We start from the raw sequence: 22,386 nt of genomic DNA on the forward strand, positions 1-22,386 counted from the left end.
TACTACTGAATTATTCTTGACAATTTCAGATTGTGGTGCAGATTTAAATTGATACAAAAGATCTGTTGGTCACTTTAAATCTTGTCAAAGCACAGAGACACTACGATCCCTCACTGATCCTCACAGAGACCAGAGGAGGGTGGATGAACTGTGGGTGTCTTTGCTGATGGGTTAGATGAGATAATGACATCACACAGAGGGTCTGTTACAGGGAGCGATGGTCCTGGTGTCCCACAGTGACCACACATGGGAGCAGGTCATGTTATTGATGGCATCATTGTGAGTGTAAATGTGTGTAAATCAGGACTTATTAAAGAGTCACCTTTACTGTTTGAAACAGTTCCTGCTGCAGTTTCAGATCCTCTCTCTGCTCACAGGAGAATCAAACCACTGAAGGAGACAGCTGACCTTGTTGTGTTCAGGTATGACGGAGCTGCTGTCATTAGATTTAAATAGAAGTGAGTCAGCCAATGAGATCAGTTCTGCTCTGTGTGCTCTCTCCTGGTTGGTCTGTGGATGTTTCCATGCTGTTGTCCTTACAGGTTATTTTAGTGTGTTTGGGGGTGTAGCGTCCTGATGGTGTTTCTCCTTCAGCTCGGCTCTGTTTGGTCGTAGGTCCAGTCTTTTGAGTTTTTGTAACTTCTTCATGTTTTTTGGTTCTGAGAAACGTGTCAGTTCCTGCTTTCTGTTACCATGACGTTGTGTCTGTGTTTTGTGTCTCTGGGTTTCTTATAGGTGACTTCTGGTCCTTTCGTTCTCCTGGTCCCCTCTGTGAGTTTTGTCCTTTGGTTTCACTGTTATGAAGTCAGTCAGGTGTCTCTGTTTGGGTACCTGTGTGAGGTTAGTCTCTGTCTCTGTGTTATTGTGAGTCTCTGGTCTCGTGCACCTTGTGTTGGTGTTAGTCCTGATTCTCTCCTGCTGTGTTTCCCACCTGTTTCTGTCCTCCCTTCATTACCTGCTGTGTTTTTATTGTCTCCTGTTGTTCTTCACCATTTCATGCTTCACACTCATGCTGTGTGATCTCTAACACAGCATGAGTGTGCTCTGTGTTTCTGTTATACTTCACTAGTTTCTTGATTTATTGCATATTGTTGTATTAAGACTAGTTTGAGTTTATAAGGCAGTCTGATTCATGTTTCCACACTTTCATTCATTAATTCACCTCATAAATGAATTAGAGAACTTACTGATGGATGAGTGAACAGATCAGAGAGAGGACTCTGTAGAGTTTACATGTTTTTAAACTTTCAAGTCATTGAGAGGCTCCATCAGCTCAGTGGTGAGGTTGTTGTCATACCCCTCAAACCCCTTTTAACTACCTTTTAACCAATAGAGCTCATCCAGGTCTTTAACAGAAGCCTGCAGTTTAACTCTATAGATCCAACAGCAGCATGATAAAGAATGATAAAAATACAAGACTACAATAAACACATTCAATTAAAGTGTGACAGGTAAGGGTCTCATAGTGTGAGATAGTGCAGGAACTTTTATATTTACAGTAAAGTAAAAATAAAGTTGGTTAAAACAGTAAAAGTCAGACTGACATTGTGTGAGAGAGGAGTGCAGACTGCATTAATAAATAACATGTACACTATAAATACAACTGCATGAAGGTGAAATACAAATCATGTTTGGGCTCTTGTGGCTCACAGGTGAGTTCAGGTGAGTCATCATCCAGATTGATAGAGAAGAGTAGGAAGGACTTCCTGAAGTAGCATTAAACCTTGTGAAATGATGACTTACGGTTCACAATCTGGTGTTGATTTATAGCACGTGCAGTCCCAGGCCAGTAAGAGATTAAAAACAAATAAAAGAATTTTAAGGATCCTCAAATGTAGAGGTAGGGAGTGGAGTGAAATTAAAATGGGGGTAATGTGCTCAGACTTTTTTTGTTCCAGCTAAAAGACGTGCTGCAGCACAACCTGCAGACTCATAATGGATGCATCAGTAACTCCACAATAAAGTGCGTTACAATAATCCAGCCTAGATGCAACATGGATTACTGTCTCAAACAGCTGTTTTGATCAAATAGAAAGTTGCCCCATGTCTTTTATTGCTAGTAAGGAAGCTTTTTATGCAAAAAGGTGAGATGTTGAGGGAATTCTCACCTGCATTATTCTCTCTCATGGACAAAATGATTCAAAGGTGTCCAGAGAGACGAACCCCCGATGCTGCTAATTAGCTAAAGGTGCTGATGGACACTTTCATCTTCTTCCTATGATGCAGACGATGCTTAAAAAGGTGTTTGAGTTCACTGAAGGCTCAGCGTGAGAAGTCTGAGCCCGAGCAACATCTTGTGAGGAACTCTGTTGTTCCGTGTTGTCCTCACTGATCTCTGATGTATGTGAGGGTCTGGTCTCCTTCTCTGTGATCCTCTGATGCTGTGTTGAAGCTCTATGTTAACCATGGTTATTGCTCTGACTACAACAGTTTTCCTTTGGTTTACTGGTGGTGTGCGTGCTGATCCAACATGAATGTGCTGTGACTGATTCGTTCTGAACAAATGCACATGTGTGTAACCATGTTATTGTAGTTTTACTTTGTCTGCACTAAATGAGTTATTTTGGCCTCATTTTCACAAAACAGAAACTTGTTACTGTAACTGTGCAGAGTTTGATTTCATCTCCTCTGTACATGTTAATGCTGACTGTGTGACTCATCAGGTCCAGCTGCCCATCAGGAAGCTTCTGTGTAGAACAAAGGAGGTAAAACTGACTAACTCGGAGGTGGAGGGTCTTCCTGCTGGGCTGCTTTCAGGAAAAGGTCCGGCTGATGGTCATCATCAGTGTGTGTGGAGTAAACAGCCAGACAGCTATAACACAGTGGTCAGCACAGTCAGACTCCTGTGCTCCTGACACCATCACCTTCATCCTGAGCTGATGGAGTCCTGATACCTGCTCAGTGTGTTTAACATTTTTCTCTGTGTGTGGATTTAAATATATGTCCGTTTGTCCTGAAGCGTCAGATTTTGGTCCTGCTCAGTGCTGCGACTCTCAGTTTGTATTTTTATCCTGTACGTCTCTACATGATGCTCCTGAAACTGTTTCTGTTTCTCTTCCTGCTTCATCTTTTTCCTTAAAAGGAGTTTAGACAGCGAGCCGTTGCTGATAAAGGGAAGTGATGAACTTTCAGTCTCTGTTGGTGATGATGAGCAGCTCTCAGGCAGGACCAGTATCATGGGGCATGAACAGAGTCAGAATCAGCTTTACTCTAAATACAGGTTAAAGTATCCACAGAGAGACGCACTGAGCTGACAGATGTTCATGTGATGAGCTGTTAATGAGCTGCATGTATCCTGTGTGCTGTTGTGACTCTGTGCATTAATAACTGACCTCTGTGTGAGCGTGGGCAGCTGTGCCTATCATAGGTCGACCCAGCAGCATACACAGGCTTATCAGAGCACACTGGGATGTGATGGAGCTGTTGTGCAGTTGCCATGGTGATGCTAGTATAGTATAGTGTGTATATGTGAGGACTCAGGAGAGGCCCTCTCTCTCTCTGTGTCTTGTTTTTTGTCGCTCTGCCTCGTTGTGTTGAAGCTCTGACACCCTGAGGTTACTTTGTACAGACTGTTCATTTCTTTATCAGAGAGCAAACTCCAGCAGAGTCAGCAGATCATCATTTCCCCACTGCACATGTTTATTCTGTGATATTTGAGTCAGAGTTGGTACATTTTTAGTCAGCGAGTAGGAAAATCATCTCAGTGGTTTTTACTGAATAATAAAAAGTGGAAAAAACCTTGTGTAATGTTGCTGCTACAGCAATTTCCTCCTCCTCCACCCAAACTGAAACCAGCTGAGTGCAGAGAGGCAGGAAGATAAAAACATCACTGATGAACTTTTGTTACACGCAGTAAGAACATGACTGTGACTGTAATGTGATTACTGAATGTATTACAGTATCAAGGACAAGCCTGTCTGAATTCTGTCTTTGTGCTCATTGTTGCTCTCAAACTGTGAAACACCATCAGCTGAACGAATAAAAACTACAACTGCCAGTAAACATTCGTTTACTCCACTGTAATAATCATACCTGACTGTAGTCCATCAGATTCTCCCGTGTGTTGGTGATAAATTTGTCATATTTATAAATCTTTTAACTCACACAAGTTTTTACTGCATGTTTCTTTCCAACAGGTTTAACTTTATTAATATCAGCCTCCTATCATGTCTCGTGGACCGAACTGTTCAAACAACGTGGGACAAAAAGGCTTTAACTTTTTCCCATTCATAAGTCAAAAGTTTGGGTTATTATCAAAACATTTTGACTTAATTTACAGGTAATATATTGATTAGAGTTCATTTATTCTTTCGGTGTTGTTTTCTCTGTTTCCTGGGTGAGGACCTGCTGGATTATATCTCTCGGGTGGACTGGTGGTGTTGGGAAGAGGGAGGTCTGGGCTTCTCTACTTAGAGAACACGACCAGATAATTGGAAGAAGATGAATCAGGAAGTTGAAATTCTGAAAACAAAAATCTGACTTTGTTTTTTCAATGGTAGAAAAGATATTTCAATATTCTTTTGTCCTTTCCCCTCACACCCTTAGATTACTCCTCAGAGGCAGGGCCGTGCAGAGCAAACATAGCCTGTGTTTTACCTGATGGGTACAATGTTGCTGGAGGGCAGAGCTGTTGGTCTGAGACTGAGACATTAAAGAGTCCACAGGAGAGATGGGAGCTGATTAAACAAGTGTTATGAGATAATGATAAAATCCAAAGATTGGTGACAGCACTTGGAAACACAAGGCAACAAAAAATGTGAAAAATAAACTCTGCCTGTGAAATACTGTCTGACTCTCTTCCTCCTTCCATCTTCTCTCCACTTGCTGTCCATCTGAGAACAATTTGCTATTGTATTGATCTATTACTTAATTATGCTTATAAAATATTTAAGCTGTAGATTTACAAAATGTTGCTGCTGTAAAATCAGCTTTTTGTCATATTTGAAGTATAAATCTAATCTGTTTCTTAATGTATGTTCTTCTAATATTATAATTATAATAATGTGCATATGCATAGAAAGGGGTGGGTGGGGGGGTGGGGGTGTAAAACTAAATATGTTCCCTAAACCGGTGCACAGACCTACAGAGCCCTGACTGCTGTACCCAGTGAGCTGGCAGCTAATGAGCATCACACCTGTGCAGGTAATGTTTGTCGCACTATTACACACACAGCACGCTCGTCTGTTTCAATTCGTCAGTTGCCACGCTGTACACCTACTTACTGGTTTCCTTTGCATCAGTCTGTGTCTCCCAGTTTATTTGTGTTTCTCCTACAGCTCTGCAAAACCCATGAAGTAAAAACTGTGCGTGCTCTTTGTGAGCTCGCTCCCACCTCGTAACCAGTGCACTCTGCCGTTAAGGGCGATCATTGGTTAATGGTAGTCATGTGACTGCTGCGATCCAGGTCATTTTATTTAACAAAATTGTGATTAATAGTTAAATATTATTGTTGAGGGGCACAGACAGGACTCCACACACACACACAAAGAAAAACACCCTCAAGAAAAGGCCACTTGTGTTTTTATTCATATAAAACATGGAGTTGTTATCATGTTTGCCTTCAGGTTCAAATAAGCTAAGCCTTTTTTAATAATGCATTTTCTCAGTTTAAACATTTGATGTTTTTTCTCAGTCATCTTGAGATTTTGTTTGTTTCATTTATCAATCAATCAAAGCTTTATTCGTCACATGGAGGTTGCCCTGCAGTGAAATGGGACCCCCTCCGACGTTACACACACAGCACAGACATTACATGGGGATACAAGTCGGAGATCGGTAGCGTTACAGAAAAAACACTGAAATGTGCACTACAATGGGAAAGTACAAGAGGAAAAACAGAGACCTCTGCTCATGCTGTGCATGGTAGGACAGCATGGGAACAGGAAACAAAAAAACTCCTCTGCACAAAAGCACATAAATGTCCACAGCACAACATTGTGAGAGACATGACAAGCCACAGGGTTGGGTGGGGGTGAGTAGTCATCCGAAGCGAACACAGCAGCCATCCTGCACAGCGCTATCGTTCCAGCGCGGTACACAGACCCGCCGTGTTCCTCCTATGAGATCATTACTTTCTTCTTCCCTGATTTTTAAATTGTAAACGATTTCAGTCCCATCATCCACAGACAGGACAGACTCAAAGACTCATATCAAACTCATGTTTGGATCTGTGTTAGTTCATTATCTGGGATCAGCTGCAGAAATCCTCCCAGGAAAAGAGAGTTTCAACTTTTCTTCAGGATCACAGTGATGCGTTCAGGAACACCTGTGAAACACTGCAAACAGGAGCTGAGTGTTCTGCTTCTCTCAGTGGGACCGCTCGAGTGTTTGGCTCCCTCTGTGGTTCACTTTGCTGGCCTCTAGTGGGCACGAGGTGAACTCATTATGTTGGTGTCAGCTGTATTTGACAGCAGCCACCAGTCTGCAGTTCTGTATTTGAACCTTTGAATCTCCACAAGTGCAGATATGAAATACAGCTGGGAATGATTATTTTTGTGTATGTGGACGTAGTCTGTGGGTGGCAGTAACTGGGGGTGCCCCACCTTTTACCCTATGACAGCCTCCCCCACTTAACCCTGAGCTGGACGAAGAGAAAACGATGTCTTGTATTTGGCAGCTGTTACATCAGACACTGTGACACAAACACCTGATAACTGAACAGGTTTCCTGACAAACTCATTTTTATTTTGCTCTGAGACATTTTCACTCACACAGCTGTGTCCAGCATGCTCCACCCACTGCTCCTAAAAAGGTGTGGTCAGCGATGGATCTCAGCTGTGCCCGCCAGCCTTCCCGGTGCCCCTCCCCTCGCCTGCAGCCGAGCCACAAACCATCCACAGATACACACAGTATTGTTAACGTTTACTCCACATGACGCTGACACATCTTATATTTGGTCAGAGTTACAGAAACAGCCAACAGTGCACTTTCCAAGAACACAGGTTTGTAGGAGTTTATACATTAGCTGTGTGATCATACTGAGAACAGACACATGGGACACAACAGGCTTAAACAGGCCTCACTAGCAGCTGACAGCATCTTCCACTTCAGCACCGTCTGTTCACTGATGTCCTTCACTCATCAATAATCAAACAAACACATCAAACTGATTGATCAGTGATCAGAGCAGATGGATCAGTGGAGCTGATCCTGATGGCCTCTGTTTATTTCCCTGCAGAGGAAACAGAAGAGTCACACCTCACACACACACAAACAAACAAACATGAATTAACTAACTAACCTTTAACTGTGAGCCGCACCCTCTTGTATCTCCAGGCCTCCTTGCTGTTGACCTCACATCCGTATCTCCCAGCATCTCCCACTGTGGGGTGTCTCAGGGTCAGACTGAGGTCTCCACATTTCAGAGGGTCTTCATTCATCTCAGTGCGACCTTTGTAATGGTCATCCTGTTTGTCAGGCCAATCAGAGCCGTTCTCATACACGTAGACCTTCCTGTATTCTGGTTCATAACATTTCCACACCACTTCACTGTCGCCAGGCAGGTTGTCTGTGGTTTGAAAGGGAAGAGAGACAGACTCCGCCCCCTCCTCCTTCGCCACCAGCTGACACTCTGAGAGGACAAGAAACATATAATATTTTACTTGTTATTGATGACACACCAGTCATGGACTTTATGTTTTTATTTAATCCACCAGTTTTTATGTTTTTTCATAAAAGCTGAATCAACATAAAATGTTTACAGCCTGTTCATAGCCCAGCGTGATCCTTAAACCACTGGCTGTCGTGTGTAGACATGATGTGGGTCTCTTAGATTCTGGGAAAACTGCTCTGATGAGGAGAGACAGCATCTATCCAGCTTTGGAAGAAGCATTTAGGGAAATCTGTATGCAACACTGAGACCAGGATGTTTCAGGCTCACACACCTCTCTGCAGACACCTGCTGCTGTTGTAAAGTTTCTCATCACTCATCTCATTTTAAAACATTGTGAACAAGCTCAGGGTTTTTTGGTTTTTTTTTTGCAACACTGTAGCCAGGCTGATAGAGTCAGAGCTCTGAAGTCTTATGTCTAATTCTCTTACACTCATCTTATCTCATGAACGTCTTCACAATATCTGAACCACTACAAAAAATAAATAAAATTTACAGTTTCCCACAAACTTATCTTTGAGCCTGGCTGATACATTAACTGCTGACATTCACCAGTTTCTCTCCCACAAATTACTTCAATCATTACAAACCACTGACTTATCAAACACGAACTGTTAATAAGGATCATCTGCTGCACTGACCTTCGACTTTCAGCTCCACTTTTTTCTCCATCAGGACTTTTCCCTCCCTGCCGTAGACGGTGCAGGTGTAGGTGTCTCTGTCTGTGTGTGTGGGGTATTTCAGTGTCAGACTGAGGTCTCCAGTCTTCAGCGGGTCTTCATTCATTTCTGTTCGGTTCCTGTAACGTCTGTGCTGTTTTTCAGGCTGCTCAGAGTCTTTCTGATACACGTGGACTATCCTGCCATCTCTGTCCTTCCACACGACTTTATTTACCTTAGACAGGTGAACTGTGGCTTTGCAGGGCAGCTTGGCAAACTCCACACCTGAACCCACCTCCACCTCACGAACTGAAAGGACAACCAAGCACAACATGAGCTGCACAGCATCAGCTGCAAACTTCCTTTGACAGGATGAAGTGAAATATTTACAGTAAAACACGTTGGACTGGTTCCAGTCTGAAACGTGTTTCTTTGCTCCATGAAGAGACTGTGCTGTGTTTGGTGTCCAATCAGCAGCAGAGCTGAACTGAATGTGTCTGTCAGAAACAACCAGAGTCAAAGCTTTCAGTGTCTCATGGTTTCACTCGAGTCAAAGCTGTGAAGAGTCTAAAAGCTCGAGGGAGAGGTGGACACAGTCTGAGTGTTTCTGTAACACTCATTTCATCACACATCTGACTGCACTTACAGTAAACCATAGACAGGGTAACACATGGACCTGCTGTCATGATGTTACTCTGTGTTTTCTGGAGCTTCTAGCCTGGAGATTTGCTTCTTTAATGGTTGTCACAGCTTTTTCTATCAATGGGGCCTTTTTTTCTTTAACCACTATTATTAGACTAATCCATTTTACCAAGAGAAGGAACATTAGAGGAGAGCTGAAATTAACAGGTGTGGTTATTGATTTCACCTAACTGTTATCAGTCAGTTGCATCATCAGTGGATAACAGGATGGACACTCCTGCAGACACTTAGAGCTCAGCGCATCTCCTCACTACCAGCTTTAGTTAGTGTCTGTTAGCCTGTAATGATAATACCAGAAACTTTGGCCCTTCAAACAAAGAGTCAGTCCAGACTTCCTGTACAGGATAACTATGATCTAACAGTTCTTGGTAACCATCAGTGATATAAAGATCACCAACAACTCATTCAGGACAGAGACGTCAGCTATGGTGTTGTCAAATCACCAAATCAAACTTTGCTGATTACCTTCAAGGTTCTGATATTTCATCAGATGGTCCAATAAAACACTCACCTTCTTTGTTCTTTAACTTTTTGTATCTACAAAACAGACATGCACCAAACGTAACAGCCAGAAGAACCACAGGAACCAGGACACCTGAGAGGACTTTAAACCAGACTGCAGAACGAGGAGGAAGTTCTGTAATCGACACAAAATAAACAACCTGAACATTAACCAACAGATTTGTTATAAATCCCCATTAGCATGCATCTGACCTGACAGCACTGACCTGTGACCTTCAGGTCTACATAGGTCTTGTTCCGATCTTGTCCATACTTGCGGTATGTGCAGGTGTAGTTTCCACTGTCAGAGACTGTGGGGTTCCTCAGTGTGAGGCTGAGGTCTCCAGTCAGCAGAGCGTCGGCTCTCAGTGATGTTCGACTGAAGTAACGAATGTTCTGATCTTTAAAATCGTCACCACTCGGCAGACGCACGTGGACTGTTGGGTCCTTGAGCTCCTCACGGTCCCACACTGCTGCTGTGGAGTCAATGGTAACATCAGCTTGTACCTGACAGGGCAGCAGGACAGACTCCACCCCCTCATACACCTCCACCTCCACCTCCACCCCTGAGGCATGCTGGGAACCTGAGGATAAAAATATAAAGCAGGTGAGTGCTGTGATTTTGTAACAGCTGAGAGACTCGGGACATCAGGTAAAGTTCCAAAGTTTTTCCTGATGGTTCACAGATGAACTAAACAGGTAAAGAGGAGCCGACTGAGTCAACAACCAGGAAAGTGAGTGACTCAGTAGAAGCAGACATCTTCTGCACATGTGCAAACATGTCAGCCTGTCTGACTCTGAGCCGTCCCTCTGATGGACACATCTCTGATGCTGTCCATGCTGGAACATTTTGTGGTGGATTTGTGTATGACATGTGTACCTATATAATAGGGCTGCAACGATACACAAAATTCACGGTTCGGTTCGATACTTTGGTGTCACGATTTGATATTTTTTCGATACAAAAAATGTTCATGCCTTTTTAATTTGTCATTGTGGCGGGACGTGGCCTGCGGTGCCGTGCAGAGGAGGCGGACGCACCTGCACGGCATCCGGAATCACGCCCCGCCGAATTAAATACTATACTGGGTCCTGTGGTGTCGGTGTTGGTGATGTTGAGCTGGCAGCAGGAGAGAGCTGCAGCTCTGTGTGTGTTTGCCTATAAATAAAGAATGCTGCAAAGCATGAACATGCACGCGGGTCCGCTGTGGGTTTGTTACAGTGGTGCCGAAACCCAGGATGGGGACACAGCAGACCCGCAACTGGGCCAGCCGGGGAAGGAGCTGACTAAAATGGTGGCCGAGATGGTGGCCGCACAGCAGGAGCAGACGGCAGTGTTGAGGCGCTGGCAGGAAGAGCTGGAGGACCGGGTTGAGCGTCGCGCGCAAAGGATCGCGAGTCTGGCGGCTCAGATCCAGTCCTGGCCGACACCGCCGCCGCCCCCACCGGCAGCCTGGCAGACACAATTGAAAGGTACAAATGTGTTATGCATGAAACGAATTCAAACGTGCTGCAGATGTGTGTCACAAGTTGATCTGGCTGTAGGCTGTGGCACTTGGCCAGAGGCGGCGCTGGTTGATTCGAGTCCATGTTAGTGCACACAAAGTAAACTCCAAGCTTTAGTTGTGAAGCAAAAACGCTGAAACCGGAGAAATAAAACGTGCGAGAGGGACGATAACGACGACTAGAGTCTCCCGATCGTTTACTCTTGCTGTCCTGTGAACAACATCGGTGTGGTGTTAATTGTTTGCTGTTTTCGTGATCGCGTCATGCATGAGGATATCACCAGGTAAACTTGCGACATTTTTAAACATTTTGTTGTTCAACAGCATCAAGACTGACGGAGTGTGTTTGAGATAACCTCAGAAGTGTTACAGATGACCCATTTGGTGGTTTTTTTTTACTGGTTTGTCGGTAGAAGCTCCTGAAACGCAAGACTACCACACATCTGTTCGACCAACGCCAGTTAATCTAAACCCCAGTTAATCTGGAACAACGGCGTCAACACGTTAAGAAGCTAACTGCGCTAACACACTAGTTCCCACCAATTGAGCATTGCATGGCACATCTGACATACTATTTTACTTTTGTCCATGACGCGCTTCAGGGTCATGCTTCACATGAAAACCAAGATAGTTCCAAACGCCAGATCTGAATGAGGGTGGGGGAGGCTCAATTTCAGGTAGCGTTGAGGCAGTTGCCATGTTGCAACGAGCTTAGCTTCTGTCTTGCTAGCTTGCGTTGAGCTCAGTGGATCTGCACTCGACAGTGCAGCCTAGGCGGAGTAGTCGAACGCAGATCCACTGAGCTCTCAACACAGACAGCATCGTTAGAAGAAAAGTTGATAAAATAAATTAAAAATTTTGTATTGTTCGATACATATGCGTACCGAACCGAAAGCACTGTATCGAACGGTTCAATATCGATACGAGTATTGTTGAACCCCTACTATATAACTATATACACTATATATCTATCTGCACTGAACATAGATATTTTAACTTTCACGCAGAGTCTTAAGCACGTGGTTTATTAAGGTGGTACAGTAACAGTTAATGTAAGGGGAGAGTTCACCTGAATGACTCAACCTCCCCAATACACACTCGTCTTTCATGCAGCACAACCAAAACAGTTACATTGTATGCGTGTCTGTGATTATGTCATACTAGATAATCACACACACACACACACACACACACACACACACACACACAGCGAATTTCCTTTAGAGCAAAGTGCAGTGTGGAGATGATGAAGCAGAATTTAGCTTTGTGTTGGGTTCTGATGAAAAACAATCAGTAAGGTTTCATTTGTATATTTACAATAATTAATGCAAAATTAATCAGAATGATCTGAACGAAGCTGACAAATATGTAAAAGATGCCACTGTGACATGAAACAGGGTGTGTCAGTGCTTTATTCATGATGAGCTAAAACCTCACTAAGCTTCATAGTTTTCAGTTATTTGAGCCATGTGGTGGGATCCGCCCTGCATCGACCCGAGCAGGGAGGGCTTCATTCAGCAGGACACAGAGAGCAGACATCAGTGCACTGCATATATAATAACCTGTGGGTGTGTGTGTGTGTGTGTGTGTGTGTGTGTGTGTGTGTGTGTGTGTGTGTGTGTACATGCATACAGAGTATCAGAGCAGCTTTCTTACCGAGTAAGACGAGCATCAGCATCAGTGGCATCTTCATCCTGCAAAGTCCTGTTAAATCTGATCCTCAGTCAGACACATGCAGCAGCACTGCAGACACTCCCAGAGACTGCTGCACAAACACCAGTTTACTTTCACTTTCATTTTCAAGCAAGGGTTAAAAATAATTGATTTTTAGTTTGAGATTTATTATTATTGTTGTTTTTTCTGTCCTGTTCAGCAGCTTTAGAAGGAGAATTATGATCTGAATGCTTTGTCAGTTTATTTATCCTGTATGTGAATAAATATTATGTTAATGTTAATAATATGATTGAGCTGACAGGTTGGGAGGGGCAGATTATCAAGAAGAAAGAGACAGAGTGATAAAGAGAAAGAGACAGAGAAAAGAGGGAAAATGTGCAGTAATAAGCTGTTCAGAGGCTCTGAAAGCTAAAATTATCTGAGAGTCCTGATCAAAAGTTTAAGACTGCTTGAAAAATGTCAAAAAATCATGTTTTGCATGGTTGGATCTTAACAAGGTTCCAAGTAGAGCTTCAACATGCAACAAGAAGAAATGGGAGAAAACATTTTTTTTGAGCATGCAATTTATTTAAAACAATGCTTAAACTGAAACAGGCAGTTTTACAGCTGATCAAAAGTGAAACTGAACAGGAACATGCAACAATGTAACTATGAAATAATCCAAACATGAACCTGAACAGTGAAAAGCTCTATGATGTGATGTGACTAGGCATGAAGACAAAACAGACAACCTGACAAGGAATGAACAAAAACACAGAGACTAAATGCACACAAGGAGGTGATCAGGGGAAGTAGAAACACATGAGGAAACAGCTGACTGGAATACACCTAATGACCAATGTTCCCTCTAATGTTTCATGTGTCTGAACACACAAACTCCCTGAGCGTCCCTTGGACCACTGTGAGCAACATCAGACGAGTGCACTGTGGTCACGCCAGCATCTAATCCATCCAAGTTACATGGTTTATAAAATAATCACATTACAGCATTTACATTTATGTTAGACTACTTTTAATTAACTGCTTTAGCCCACTTACAATGAAAATGTAAGAAAATCTTGTTCATGACCTGTGTAGCATGTTAACACTATTGGAAGTAAAAATAACTTGAACTCCAATTTTTAAAACACAACTTTCTTTTTTTTAAATAAAGCTCTGACTTGTATTATGAGTCTGTGGTCTGGGAGAGAGTCTGTAACTCAGTCTGCAAAATACAGTATATAATGACCAATGTTGGGCAATTAATTATATAGTTACTTCTTCAAAAAAGTAACTCAGTTTTGCAAACAACAAAGTTTTTTGCAGCTGTTTACCTAAAATGCACCCAAAGTGTTTTTTAAACAAACATTTCAAACTATTTACAGAACAATCAGCTGTTCTGCATCAAATTTGATGCCACATAAATTATTTGTGCCACTCCAAAAAATAATTTCTGTCCACTATGAGATAAAGGAGAACAACAGGTTCATACCTGCAGGCCTGACAACAGGAGATGTATCACTGCTGTAACACCTGTAACATTCAGCAGTCGCCTCATTGTTCTGACACACAACAAAACTATTGACTACACTACACACTAACTACACAAGATTTGCGCTAAACGTCTCAAATCTCTCACATCTCAAAACACCGCCGTCACTCCTAAAACTTCCCCCTTCCTAAACAACTAAATGCCATGTTTTGATTGGTCGACATGGTACATTTTTCCACCAATAGGAAAGGGTGGGGTTTTTTTGGTTTCGTCTTTGCTCACAGGCTTTCGAGCCTTTTTTCTTATAAATCACCGTTTTTACCGTTTCTTCCCGTAGTAAATATAAACAACGACAGTATTCAGGAAGAAAACCAAACATTGCAAATATTTTTATCATAACTCTGGTTTTACGTGGCCGATCAACACAATTTAAAAACTGATATAAAGTCCACACTTTTCCGTCAATTGTTCCGTCTGTCCTGCTCACATCTCCAATGGTTGTACACGTTGTCATTAACGTGGCTTCACTGCACATCAGCCACGCCGCTTTGCTAGCTAAAACACCGGTGTCGGCACATAAGGACGCTGTCATAGCCTGTCAACGACGTTGATTAGCTGCGTATATACGAATGTGAATCGCATCATTGGCTGGACTATGGGATAAGGTGGCATCGTTCTAATCCCATACAGGAGCAGCCAGTCACTCACTGACTAACACTGCAAAACAGAATTGTTAACATATTACTTTAATTTCAATTCAGGTTAGAATTTTTTTTGTGTGCGCAACGCAGATTTTTTCTGCACAGAGACCGTGCCAGCAGTGCACAATTGCGCACGTGCGCAGCTTAGAGGGAACATTGCTAATGACACCACAGGGGAACTAAAATGAAACACACTGAACATGGAGACACCCAACTCTTCAAAATAAAACAGGAAACACATATGTAGACATGATACACAAGCTTAACAACATGAAACATTCAGACAAGAAACACGTGAAACAGAAGACGAGAAACGACTTATGGACTCTAGTAATAGTAAATAGACTCTTCAGCTCGGACGCATCTCTCACCCTCTCCCTTCCTTATCTTTCCTGCTTAACTTCATGTCCTTGTCTGGTCTTGTCTAACTCTAACCCTCAAAGAGTCTGTCAGTCTTGTTCTGTAAAACCTAAAGAATAATGGATTTGATCAACTGGTCCGGTAACGAAATTAACACCCTCTTCTAGATGAGAAGCCGAGATATTTGCTGCCAGATACTTGATGGTTGGTCACATCGTTTATCTGGCGAGACTCTCAATGGAGGACACTGAACGACATCTACCTATTCAGAACCACGATAGCAGAGTTCTGGCTGATCGGAGCTGACTTGGCCCTGGCTTATCGAAGAACAAGAAGCTTTTGCTTCTTGTTCTTTGATACAAGGTGGCCAACATGATAGAGGATGGGCAGGGCTGTGAGTACTCAAACTGTTTATTGAATGCATATGGACAAGATTTTGGAGAAGCTCATGGCTCTGCAATGAAATTGAGAGAACTTGTGACCAGTGACGGACATTTGACCAACTGTAAAAATTGGATGCAGTTGTTCGCACTAAAACCAAACAACAACCATCTTCACTCACATGACTATCCCACTGATGCCAGCTGCCAAGGTCGAAGCTGACTGGAACAGCAAAATTCTCCACTGATAGCAGGACTGTTTGGAAGTCTTTATCCCTCCTTCAAGGCCACTGGAGAATGTTGACCTTCACTTAACCGAACGTGGTGACACTTCCTCTCAGCTGAACATGGGACACACACAGACACGCACAGATGTACACTGACATAGACACGCGCTCACACCCCCCTCCCCAAATCCAACGCCTCCCATGCTTGCCTCCTATCCGATGTACAACAAGGTTCAGCATCACTTTAGGATGCACAGAGTTTGCAGTCCTTGATGCTGCTGTGTATGTTGGCATATTTCCCTTTTACTTGTCTTGCTTTTCGTGCTGAGGAGTTTTTGTTCTCTGTTCTCATTCGAATCCCCTATTAGGGATCAGGATGAGCAGAGTTTCTTTTTCCACTTCCTTCTGTGTTAATCATTTCATTGTTTTCTCTATGCTACCTGTTCTGATCTGTTTCACCATTGTGATGTTTGTGTATTGAATGTACGGTTGGAAAAGATCCAGTTTCACTGCAGGCAAATGCAAGTGACAGATAAATGCTTCAATCAATCAATCAAATCAGAAATTATACTGAACTTTATATTATTATATTAATTCTAATAATTATATTAAACAAAACTAGAATGAAACTGAACTTAAGCCTAACTGTCATGGCATGAGCCTTATTAGCAGATTGGACCCAAAACAGATTCAACTCAGGCAGAAGATGTAGATGCTGAGGGCAGAAATGCATACTAGGAACTAGAATGTCTATGGTGGGCACTGGGCTGAGAAGAAAGCTGAATGACTACTGTTATGAAGTCTACTTAGTGAAGCTAATGACTGTGGCAGGTGCTGGGATACAATAAACACTATGAAATGAGGGCTGTGGGAGTTCAAGGCATGAAGGGATCCAGTACCCTGCAGAAGCCTGCTTCAGGTGCTGACGAGGAGGGCGCCTGACACAGATTTTCTGACTGTTGAATTTCATCTACAGTGGCTTGCAAAAGTATTCGGCCCCCTTGAACTTTTCCACATTTGTCACATTACAGCCACAAACATGAATCAATTTTATTGGAATTCCACGTGAAAGACCAACACAAAGTGGTGTACACGTGAGAAGTGGAACGAAAATCATACATGATTCCAAACATGTTGTCACGTCCGATGTGGCAGACGTGTGGAGTGTAGATAAGGACCCAAGATGCAGACTGCTTAAGTGGTGAGCGAGCTTTAATAACCAAAGGATGACACAAACGGAGAAGAGGTGGGCGAAAACCCAAAACCTAAGAATGAACTAAACTGGGAAAAGCTAAGCAAAAAACAAACCTGAAACCTTGAAACATGAAACGGAGATGCAGGGAGAATAATGCGGCCAGAATACGCAGGAAAATGGAGGGGAATAACACAGACGAAACAGCAACTAACAGAGGCAGACACGAGGTTTAAATACACAGAAGGATAACGAGGGAATGAGACACAAAAGGAGGGCACAGCTGGGAGTAATCAGACCTGACGAGACAGGGGAAGAGTAAACTGAACACACTGAGATAAGACACAGACCGTCACAATAAAACAGGAAACACATACACACAAAGACACAGACTAGCAACGCGGACTTAACACAGGGGTAGACGGCAGAACAGAACAACACTAAACCGGAGGAAGAACAGAACCAAAATGACACTGGTAGAAAACACAAAACGCTGGGTCAAAAGGACCCAGGATCGTGACAGTACCCCCCGTCAAAGGCTGGCCCCAGACAGCCCAACAAGGAAACAAAACAGCCAGAGAGAAAAAAAAAACAAAACAACAAACAACCCGACCAGGGCGGGCGGTGGGGGACCAGGACGGAGGGCTCGAGGCAAAACCAAAACAGGAGCACAAGAGGGACAAAAAACCAAAAGCAAACACGAGCCAGCACCAAAAAAACAACAAAAGAAACACACTGGAGCCCAAGGAAACAGAGTCCAAAACAGAAAAGTTCAGGGGGCCGGCCAGGGGGCCGACCGCACAGGAGTCCAAACAGTTCCGGGGGCCGACCGTGCGGAAGGCCACGGTGGCGATGTGGACCCAGGTCAGGGGGCCGGCCCGGGGGCCGACAACCCAGGAGCCCGGACAGTTCAGGGGGCCGGCCGTGAGGACGGCAGCGGCGCCGACGTGGGCACAGTTCAGGGGGTCGGCCGTGAGGACGGCAGCGGCGGCGACCCAGGTGGAGGCGGTCCGGGGGCCGCCCACGACGGCGATGTCGCCTGGCCAGTGGCCTGAAAGGTGGCCAGTCAGCTGCGGACCCCGACGGGGTAGGACCAGGCGACGCTGAAGACTCGGAGGCTGGACCAGGCGAGGCTGAAGACTCGGAGGCTGGACCAGGCGAGGCTGAAGACTCGGAGGCTGGACCAGGCGAGGCTGAAGACTCGGAGGCTGGACCAGGCGAGGCTGAAGACTCGGAGGCTGGACCAGGCGAGGCTGAAGACTCGGAGGCTGGACCAGGCCAGGCGAGGCTGAAGACTCGGAGGCTGGACCAGGCGAGGCTGAAGACTCGGAGGCTGGACCAGGCGAGGCTGAAGACTCGGAGGCTGGACCAGGCGAGGCTGAAGACTCGGAGGCTGGACCAGGCGAGGCTGAAGACTCGGAGGCTGGACCAGGCGAGGCTGAAGACTCGGAGGCTGGACCAGGCGAGGCTGAAGACTCGGAGGCTGGACCAGGCGAGGCTGAAGACTCGGAGGCTGGACCAGGCGAGGCTGAAGACTCGGAGGCTGGACCAGGCGAGGCTGAAGACTCGGAGGCTGGACCAGGCGAGGCTGATGAGGCCGCAGGTGACGGCGTGGAAGCCGGAGACGATGAGGCCGCAGGTGACGGCGTGGAAGCCGGAGACGATGAGGCCGCAGGTGACGGCGTGGAAGCCGGAGACGATGAGGCCGCAGGTGACGGCGTGGAAGCCGGAGACGATGAGGCCGCAGGTGACGGCGTGGAAGCCGGAGACGATGAGGCCGCAGGTGACGGCGAGGAAGCCGGAGACGAAGAGGCCGCAGGTGACGGCGAGGAAGCCGGAGACGAAGGCACTGCAGCTGGCGGCGTAGATGGTGAGGCTGCAGCTGGCGTGAATGAAGAGGCGGCAGCTGGCATGGAAGCCAGAGACGGAAGCGCTGCAGGCGGCGGCGTGGAAGCCGGAGGCGGCGGCGCTGCAGGCGGCGGCGTGGAAGCCGGAGGCGGCGGCGCTGCAGCTGGCGGCGGCGTGGAAGCCGGAGACGGCGGCGCTGCAGCTGGCGTGAATGAAGAGGCGGCAGCTGGTGTGGATGGTGAAGCTGCAGCTGGCGGCGGCGTGGAAGCCGGAGACGGAGGCGCTGCAGCTGGCGTGAATGAAGAGGCGGCAGCTGGTGTGGAAGCTAGAGACGGAAGCGCTGCAGGCGGCGGCGTGGAAGCCGGAGGCGGCGGCGCTGCAGCTGGCGGCGGCGTGGAAGCCGGAGACGGCGGCGCTGCAGCTGGCGGCGGCGTGGAAGCCGGAGACGGCGGCGCTGCAGCTGGCGGCGGCGTGGAAGCCGGAGACGGCGGCGCTGCAGCTGGCGGCGGCGTGGAAGCCGGAGACGGAGGCGCTGCAGCTGGCGGCGGCGTGGAAGCCGGAGACGGAGGCGCTGCAGCAGGCTGGACGGATCCCTCGGACCCTCCAGCGGAGACAGGAGACGAAGGCCGGAGCGGTCCCTCGGACCCTCCAGCGGAGACAGGAGACGAAGGCCGGAGCGGTCCCTCGGACCCTCCAGCGGAGACTTGAGACGAAGGCCGGAGCGGTCCCTCGGACCCTCCAGCGGAGACTTGAGACGAAGGCCGGAGCGGTCCCTCGGACCCTCCAGCGGAGACTAGAGACGAAGGCCGGAGCGGTCCCTCGGACCCTCCAGCGGAGACTAGAGACGAAGGCCGGAGCGGTCCCTCGGACCCTCCAGCGGAGACACGAGACGAAGGCCGGAGCGGTCCCACGGACCCTCCAGCAGAAGCCATCACTAAGCCAGCAGCCATGGAGGCCACTAGCACACATGAAAGCAACTGGCACTGCCCAGAGCACTGGCCCTGCCCAGGCAACGCTGACATGAGGTGGTACTCAGGGGGCTGCTTAAACTGCAGGGGTCCAGAATTAGCTGGGGCCTGACACCTAGCCTCTGGGGGAGCCCTGGAGTGGCAAACTGTACCAACGGCGGCTAACCCCTGAAAAGTACACTGAGAAGACGTAAGACTTCCTCCCTGCGTGGAGTGAACGGGTGAACCAGGTGGCCCTGGGGCCTGAACTACAAGTAACGGTGACACTGGAGGCACTGGGGCCTGGACTACAGGCGGCACTGGGGCCTGGACTACAGGCGGCACTGGGGCCTGGACTACAGGCGGCACTGGGGCCTGGACTACAGGCGGCACTGGGGCCTGGACTACAGGCGGCACTGGGGCCTGGACTACAGGCGGCACTGGGGCCTGGACTACAGGCGGCACTGGGGCCTGGACTACAGGCGGTACTGGGGCCTGGACTACAGGCGACACTGGAGGCACTGGGGCCTGGACTACAGGCGACACTGGAGGCACTGGGGCCTGGACTACAGGCGACACTGGAGGCACTGGGGCCTGGACTACAGGCGACACTGGAGGCACTGGGGCCTGGACTACAGGCGACACTGGAGGCACTGGAGACTGAACTACAGGCGACACTGGAGGCACTGGAGACTGAACTACAGGCGACACTGGAGGCACTGGAGGCACTGGAGACTGAACTACAGGTGACACTGGAGGCACTGGAGACTGAACTACAGGTGACACTGGAGGCACTGGAGGCACTGGAGACTGAACTACAGGTGACACTGGAGGCACTGGAGACTGAACTACAGGTGACACTGGAGGCACTGGAGACTGAACGACAGGTGACACTGGAGACTGAACTACAGGTGACACTGGAGGCACTGGAGACTGAACTACAGGTGACACTGGAGGCACTGGAGACTGAACGACAGGTGACACTGGAGACTGAACTACAGGTGACACTGGAGGCACTGGAGACTGAACTACAGGTGACACTGGAGGCACTGGAGACTGAACTACAGGTGACACTGGAGGCACTGGAGACTGAACTACAGGTGACACTGGGGGGAACTGAGCCGAAAGGGGCACTGGAGACTGCACTGAGGGTGAAGCTGGGGGCACTGGAAACTGCACTGAGGGTGAAGCTGAGAGCTCTGGAAACTGCACTGAGGGTGAAGCTGAGAGCTCTGGAGACTGAGCAGAGTGTGGCACCGGAGACTGAGCAGAGTGTGGCACCGGAGACTGAGCAGAGTGTGGCACCGGAGACTGAGCAGAGTGTGGCACCGGAGACTGAGCAGAGTGTGGCACCGGAGACTGAGCAGAGTGTGGCACCGGAGACTGAGCAGAGTGTGGCACCGGAGACTGAGTAGACGGTGAGTGAGCGACTGACACTGGAGACTGAGTGGAGAGCGGCTGCGTAGCAGCTAACTGAGCTGAGAGTGGCAGCTGGGCAGCTAACTGAGCTAAGAATGGCTGAGCAGGCGATAAGCTGTTTACATTGCTATCTGCAGCACAAAACACTGCCCCAGAACAAACAGTTCCACAATCCATAACGGAAAAAGAGTCCTCACCCACCACAGCCGACGATGTAGAAGTCCGAATGTCCGGCTGTGGGGTGGCGCGCCGGCGGCGCGATCGACGTTTCTTCCCCGCAGCCGGCACCGACAGGCCGGGTAAACTCGCATCCGGCAGGTGAGGCTGACGCGGCTGCTCCGGGGTGGCTGTTGGCTGTCGCTGCTGGACGCCCGATATTTCCCAAGCTCGCGCCGCCTCCCGGGCTTCATACAAGTTGGCCAATAAGTCCGAACATCCTCTGACCTGGCGGAGATAGGGATTTCCTTTGAGGATCTCCTCAATGCCATTTATCCCCACGATCCTAGCTCTCATATTCGAGGTGTGGGTTATCCACTCAACCAGGCGTTGGACTCGCATCAGATCGCTCTCCCCGGGTAAGTCTGCTGGATCCATGTGTTGGCTGTTTCGTGCTGTCACGTCCGATGTGGCAGACGTGTGGAGTGTAGATAAGGACCCAAGATGCAGACTGCTTAAGTGGTGAGCGAGCTTTAATAACCAAAGGATGACACAAACGGAGAAGAGGTGGGCGAAAACCCAAAACCTAAGAATGAACTAAACTGGGAAAAGCTAAGCAAAAAACAAACCTGAAACCTTGAAACATGAAACGGAGATGCAGGGAGAATAATGCGGCCAGAATACGCAGGAAAATGGAGGGGAATAACACAGACGAAACAGCAACTAACAGAGGCAGACACGAGGTTTAAATACACAGAAGGATAACGAGGGAATGAGACACAAAAGGAGGGCACAGCTGGGAGTAATCAGACCTGACGAGACAGGGGAAGAGTAAACTGAACACACTGAGATAAGACACAGACCGTCACAATAAAACAGGAAACACATACACACAAAGACACAGACTAGCAACGCGGACTTAACACAGGGGTAGACGGCAGAACAGAACAACACTAAACCGGAGGAAGAACAGAACCAAAATGACACTGGTAGAAAACACAAAACGCTGGGTCAAAAGGACCCAGGATCGTGACA

General features: G+C 47.2%; 1 protein-coding gene across 1 annotated transcript; it reads right to left on the reverse strand.

The window, feature by feature from the left end:
* Positions 1–6,518: 6,518 nt before the first annotated feature.
* Positions 6,519–21,789, reverse strand: LOC112845991 (uncharacterized protein KIAA0754). The gene is made up of 9 exons (XM_025905174.1): positions 20,875–21,789; positions 19,797–19,878; positions 18,747–19,262; positions 17,784–18,032; positions 10,692–10,924; positions 9,699–10,023; positions 9,482–9,607; positions 8,251–8,577; positions 6,519–7,570 (listed from the first exon to the last, which is right to left on the reverse strand). The coding sequence occupies exons 1-9, from the start codon at positions 21,787–21,789 to the stop codon at positions 7,236–7,238; spliced, it is 3,108 nt and encodes a 1,035-aa protein (XP_025760959.1). The 3' UTR covers positions 6,519–7,235.
* Positions 21,790–22,386: the final 597 nt, after the last annotated feature.

The sequence above is a fragment of the Oreochromis niloticus genome, linkage group LG3 (assembly GCF_001858045.2).
Source record: "Oreochromis niloticus isolate F11D_XX linkage group LG3, O_niloticus_UMD_NMBU, whole genome shotgun sequence".
NCBI lineage: Eukaryota > Metazoa > Chordata > Actinopteri > Cichliformes > Cichlidae > Oreochromis > Oreochromis niloticus.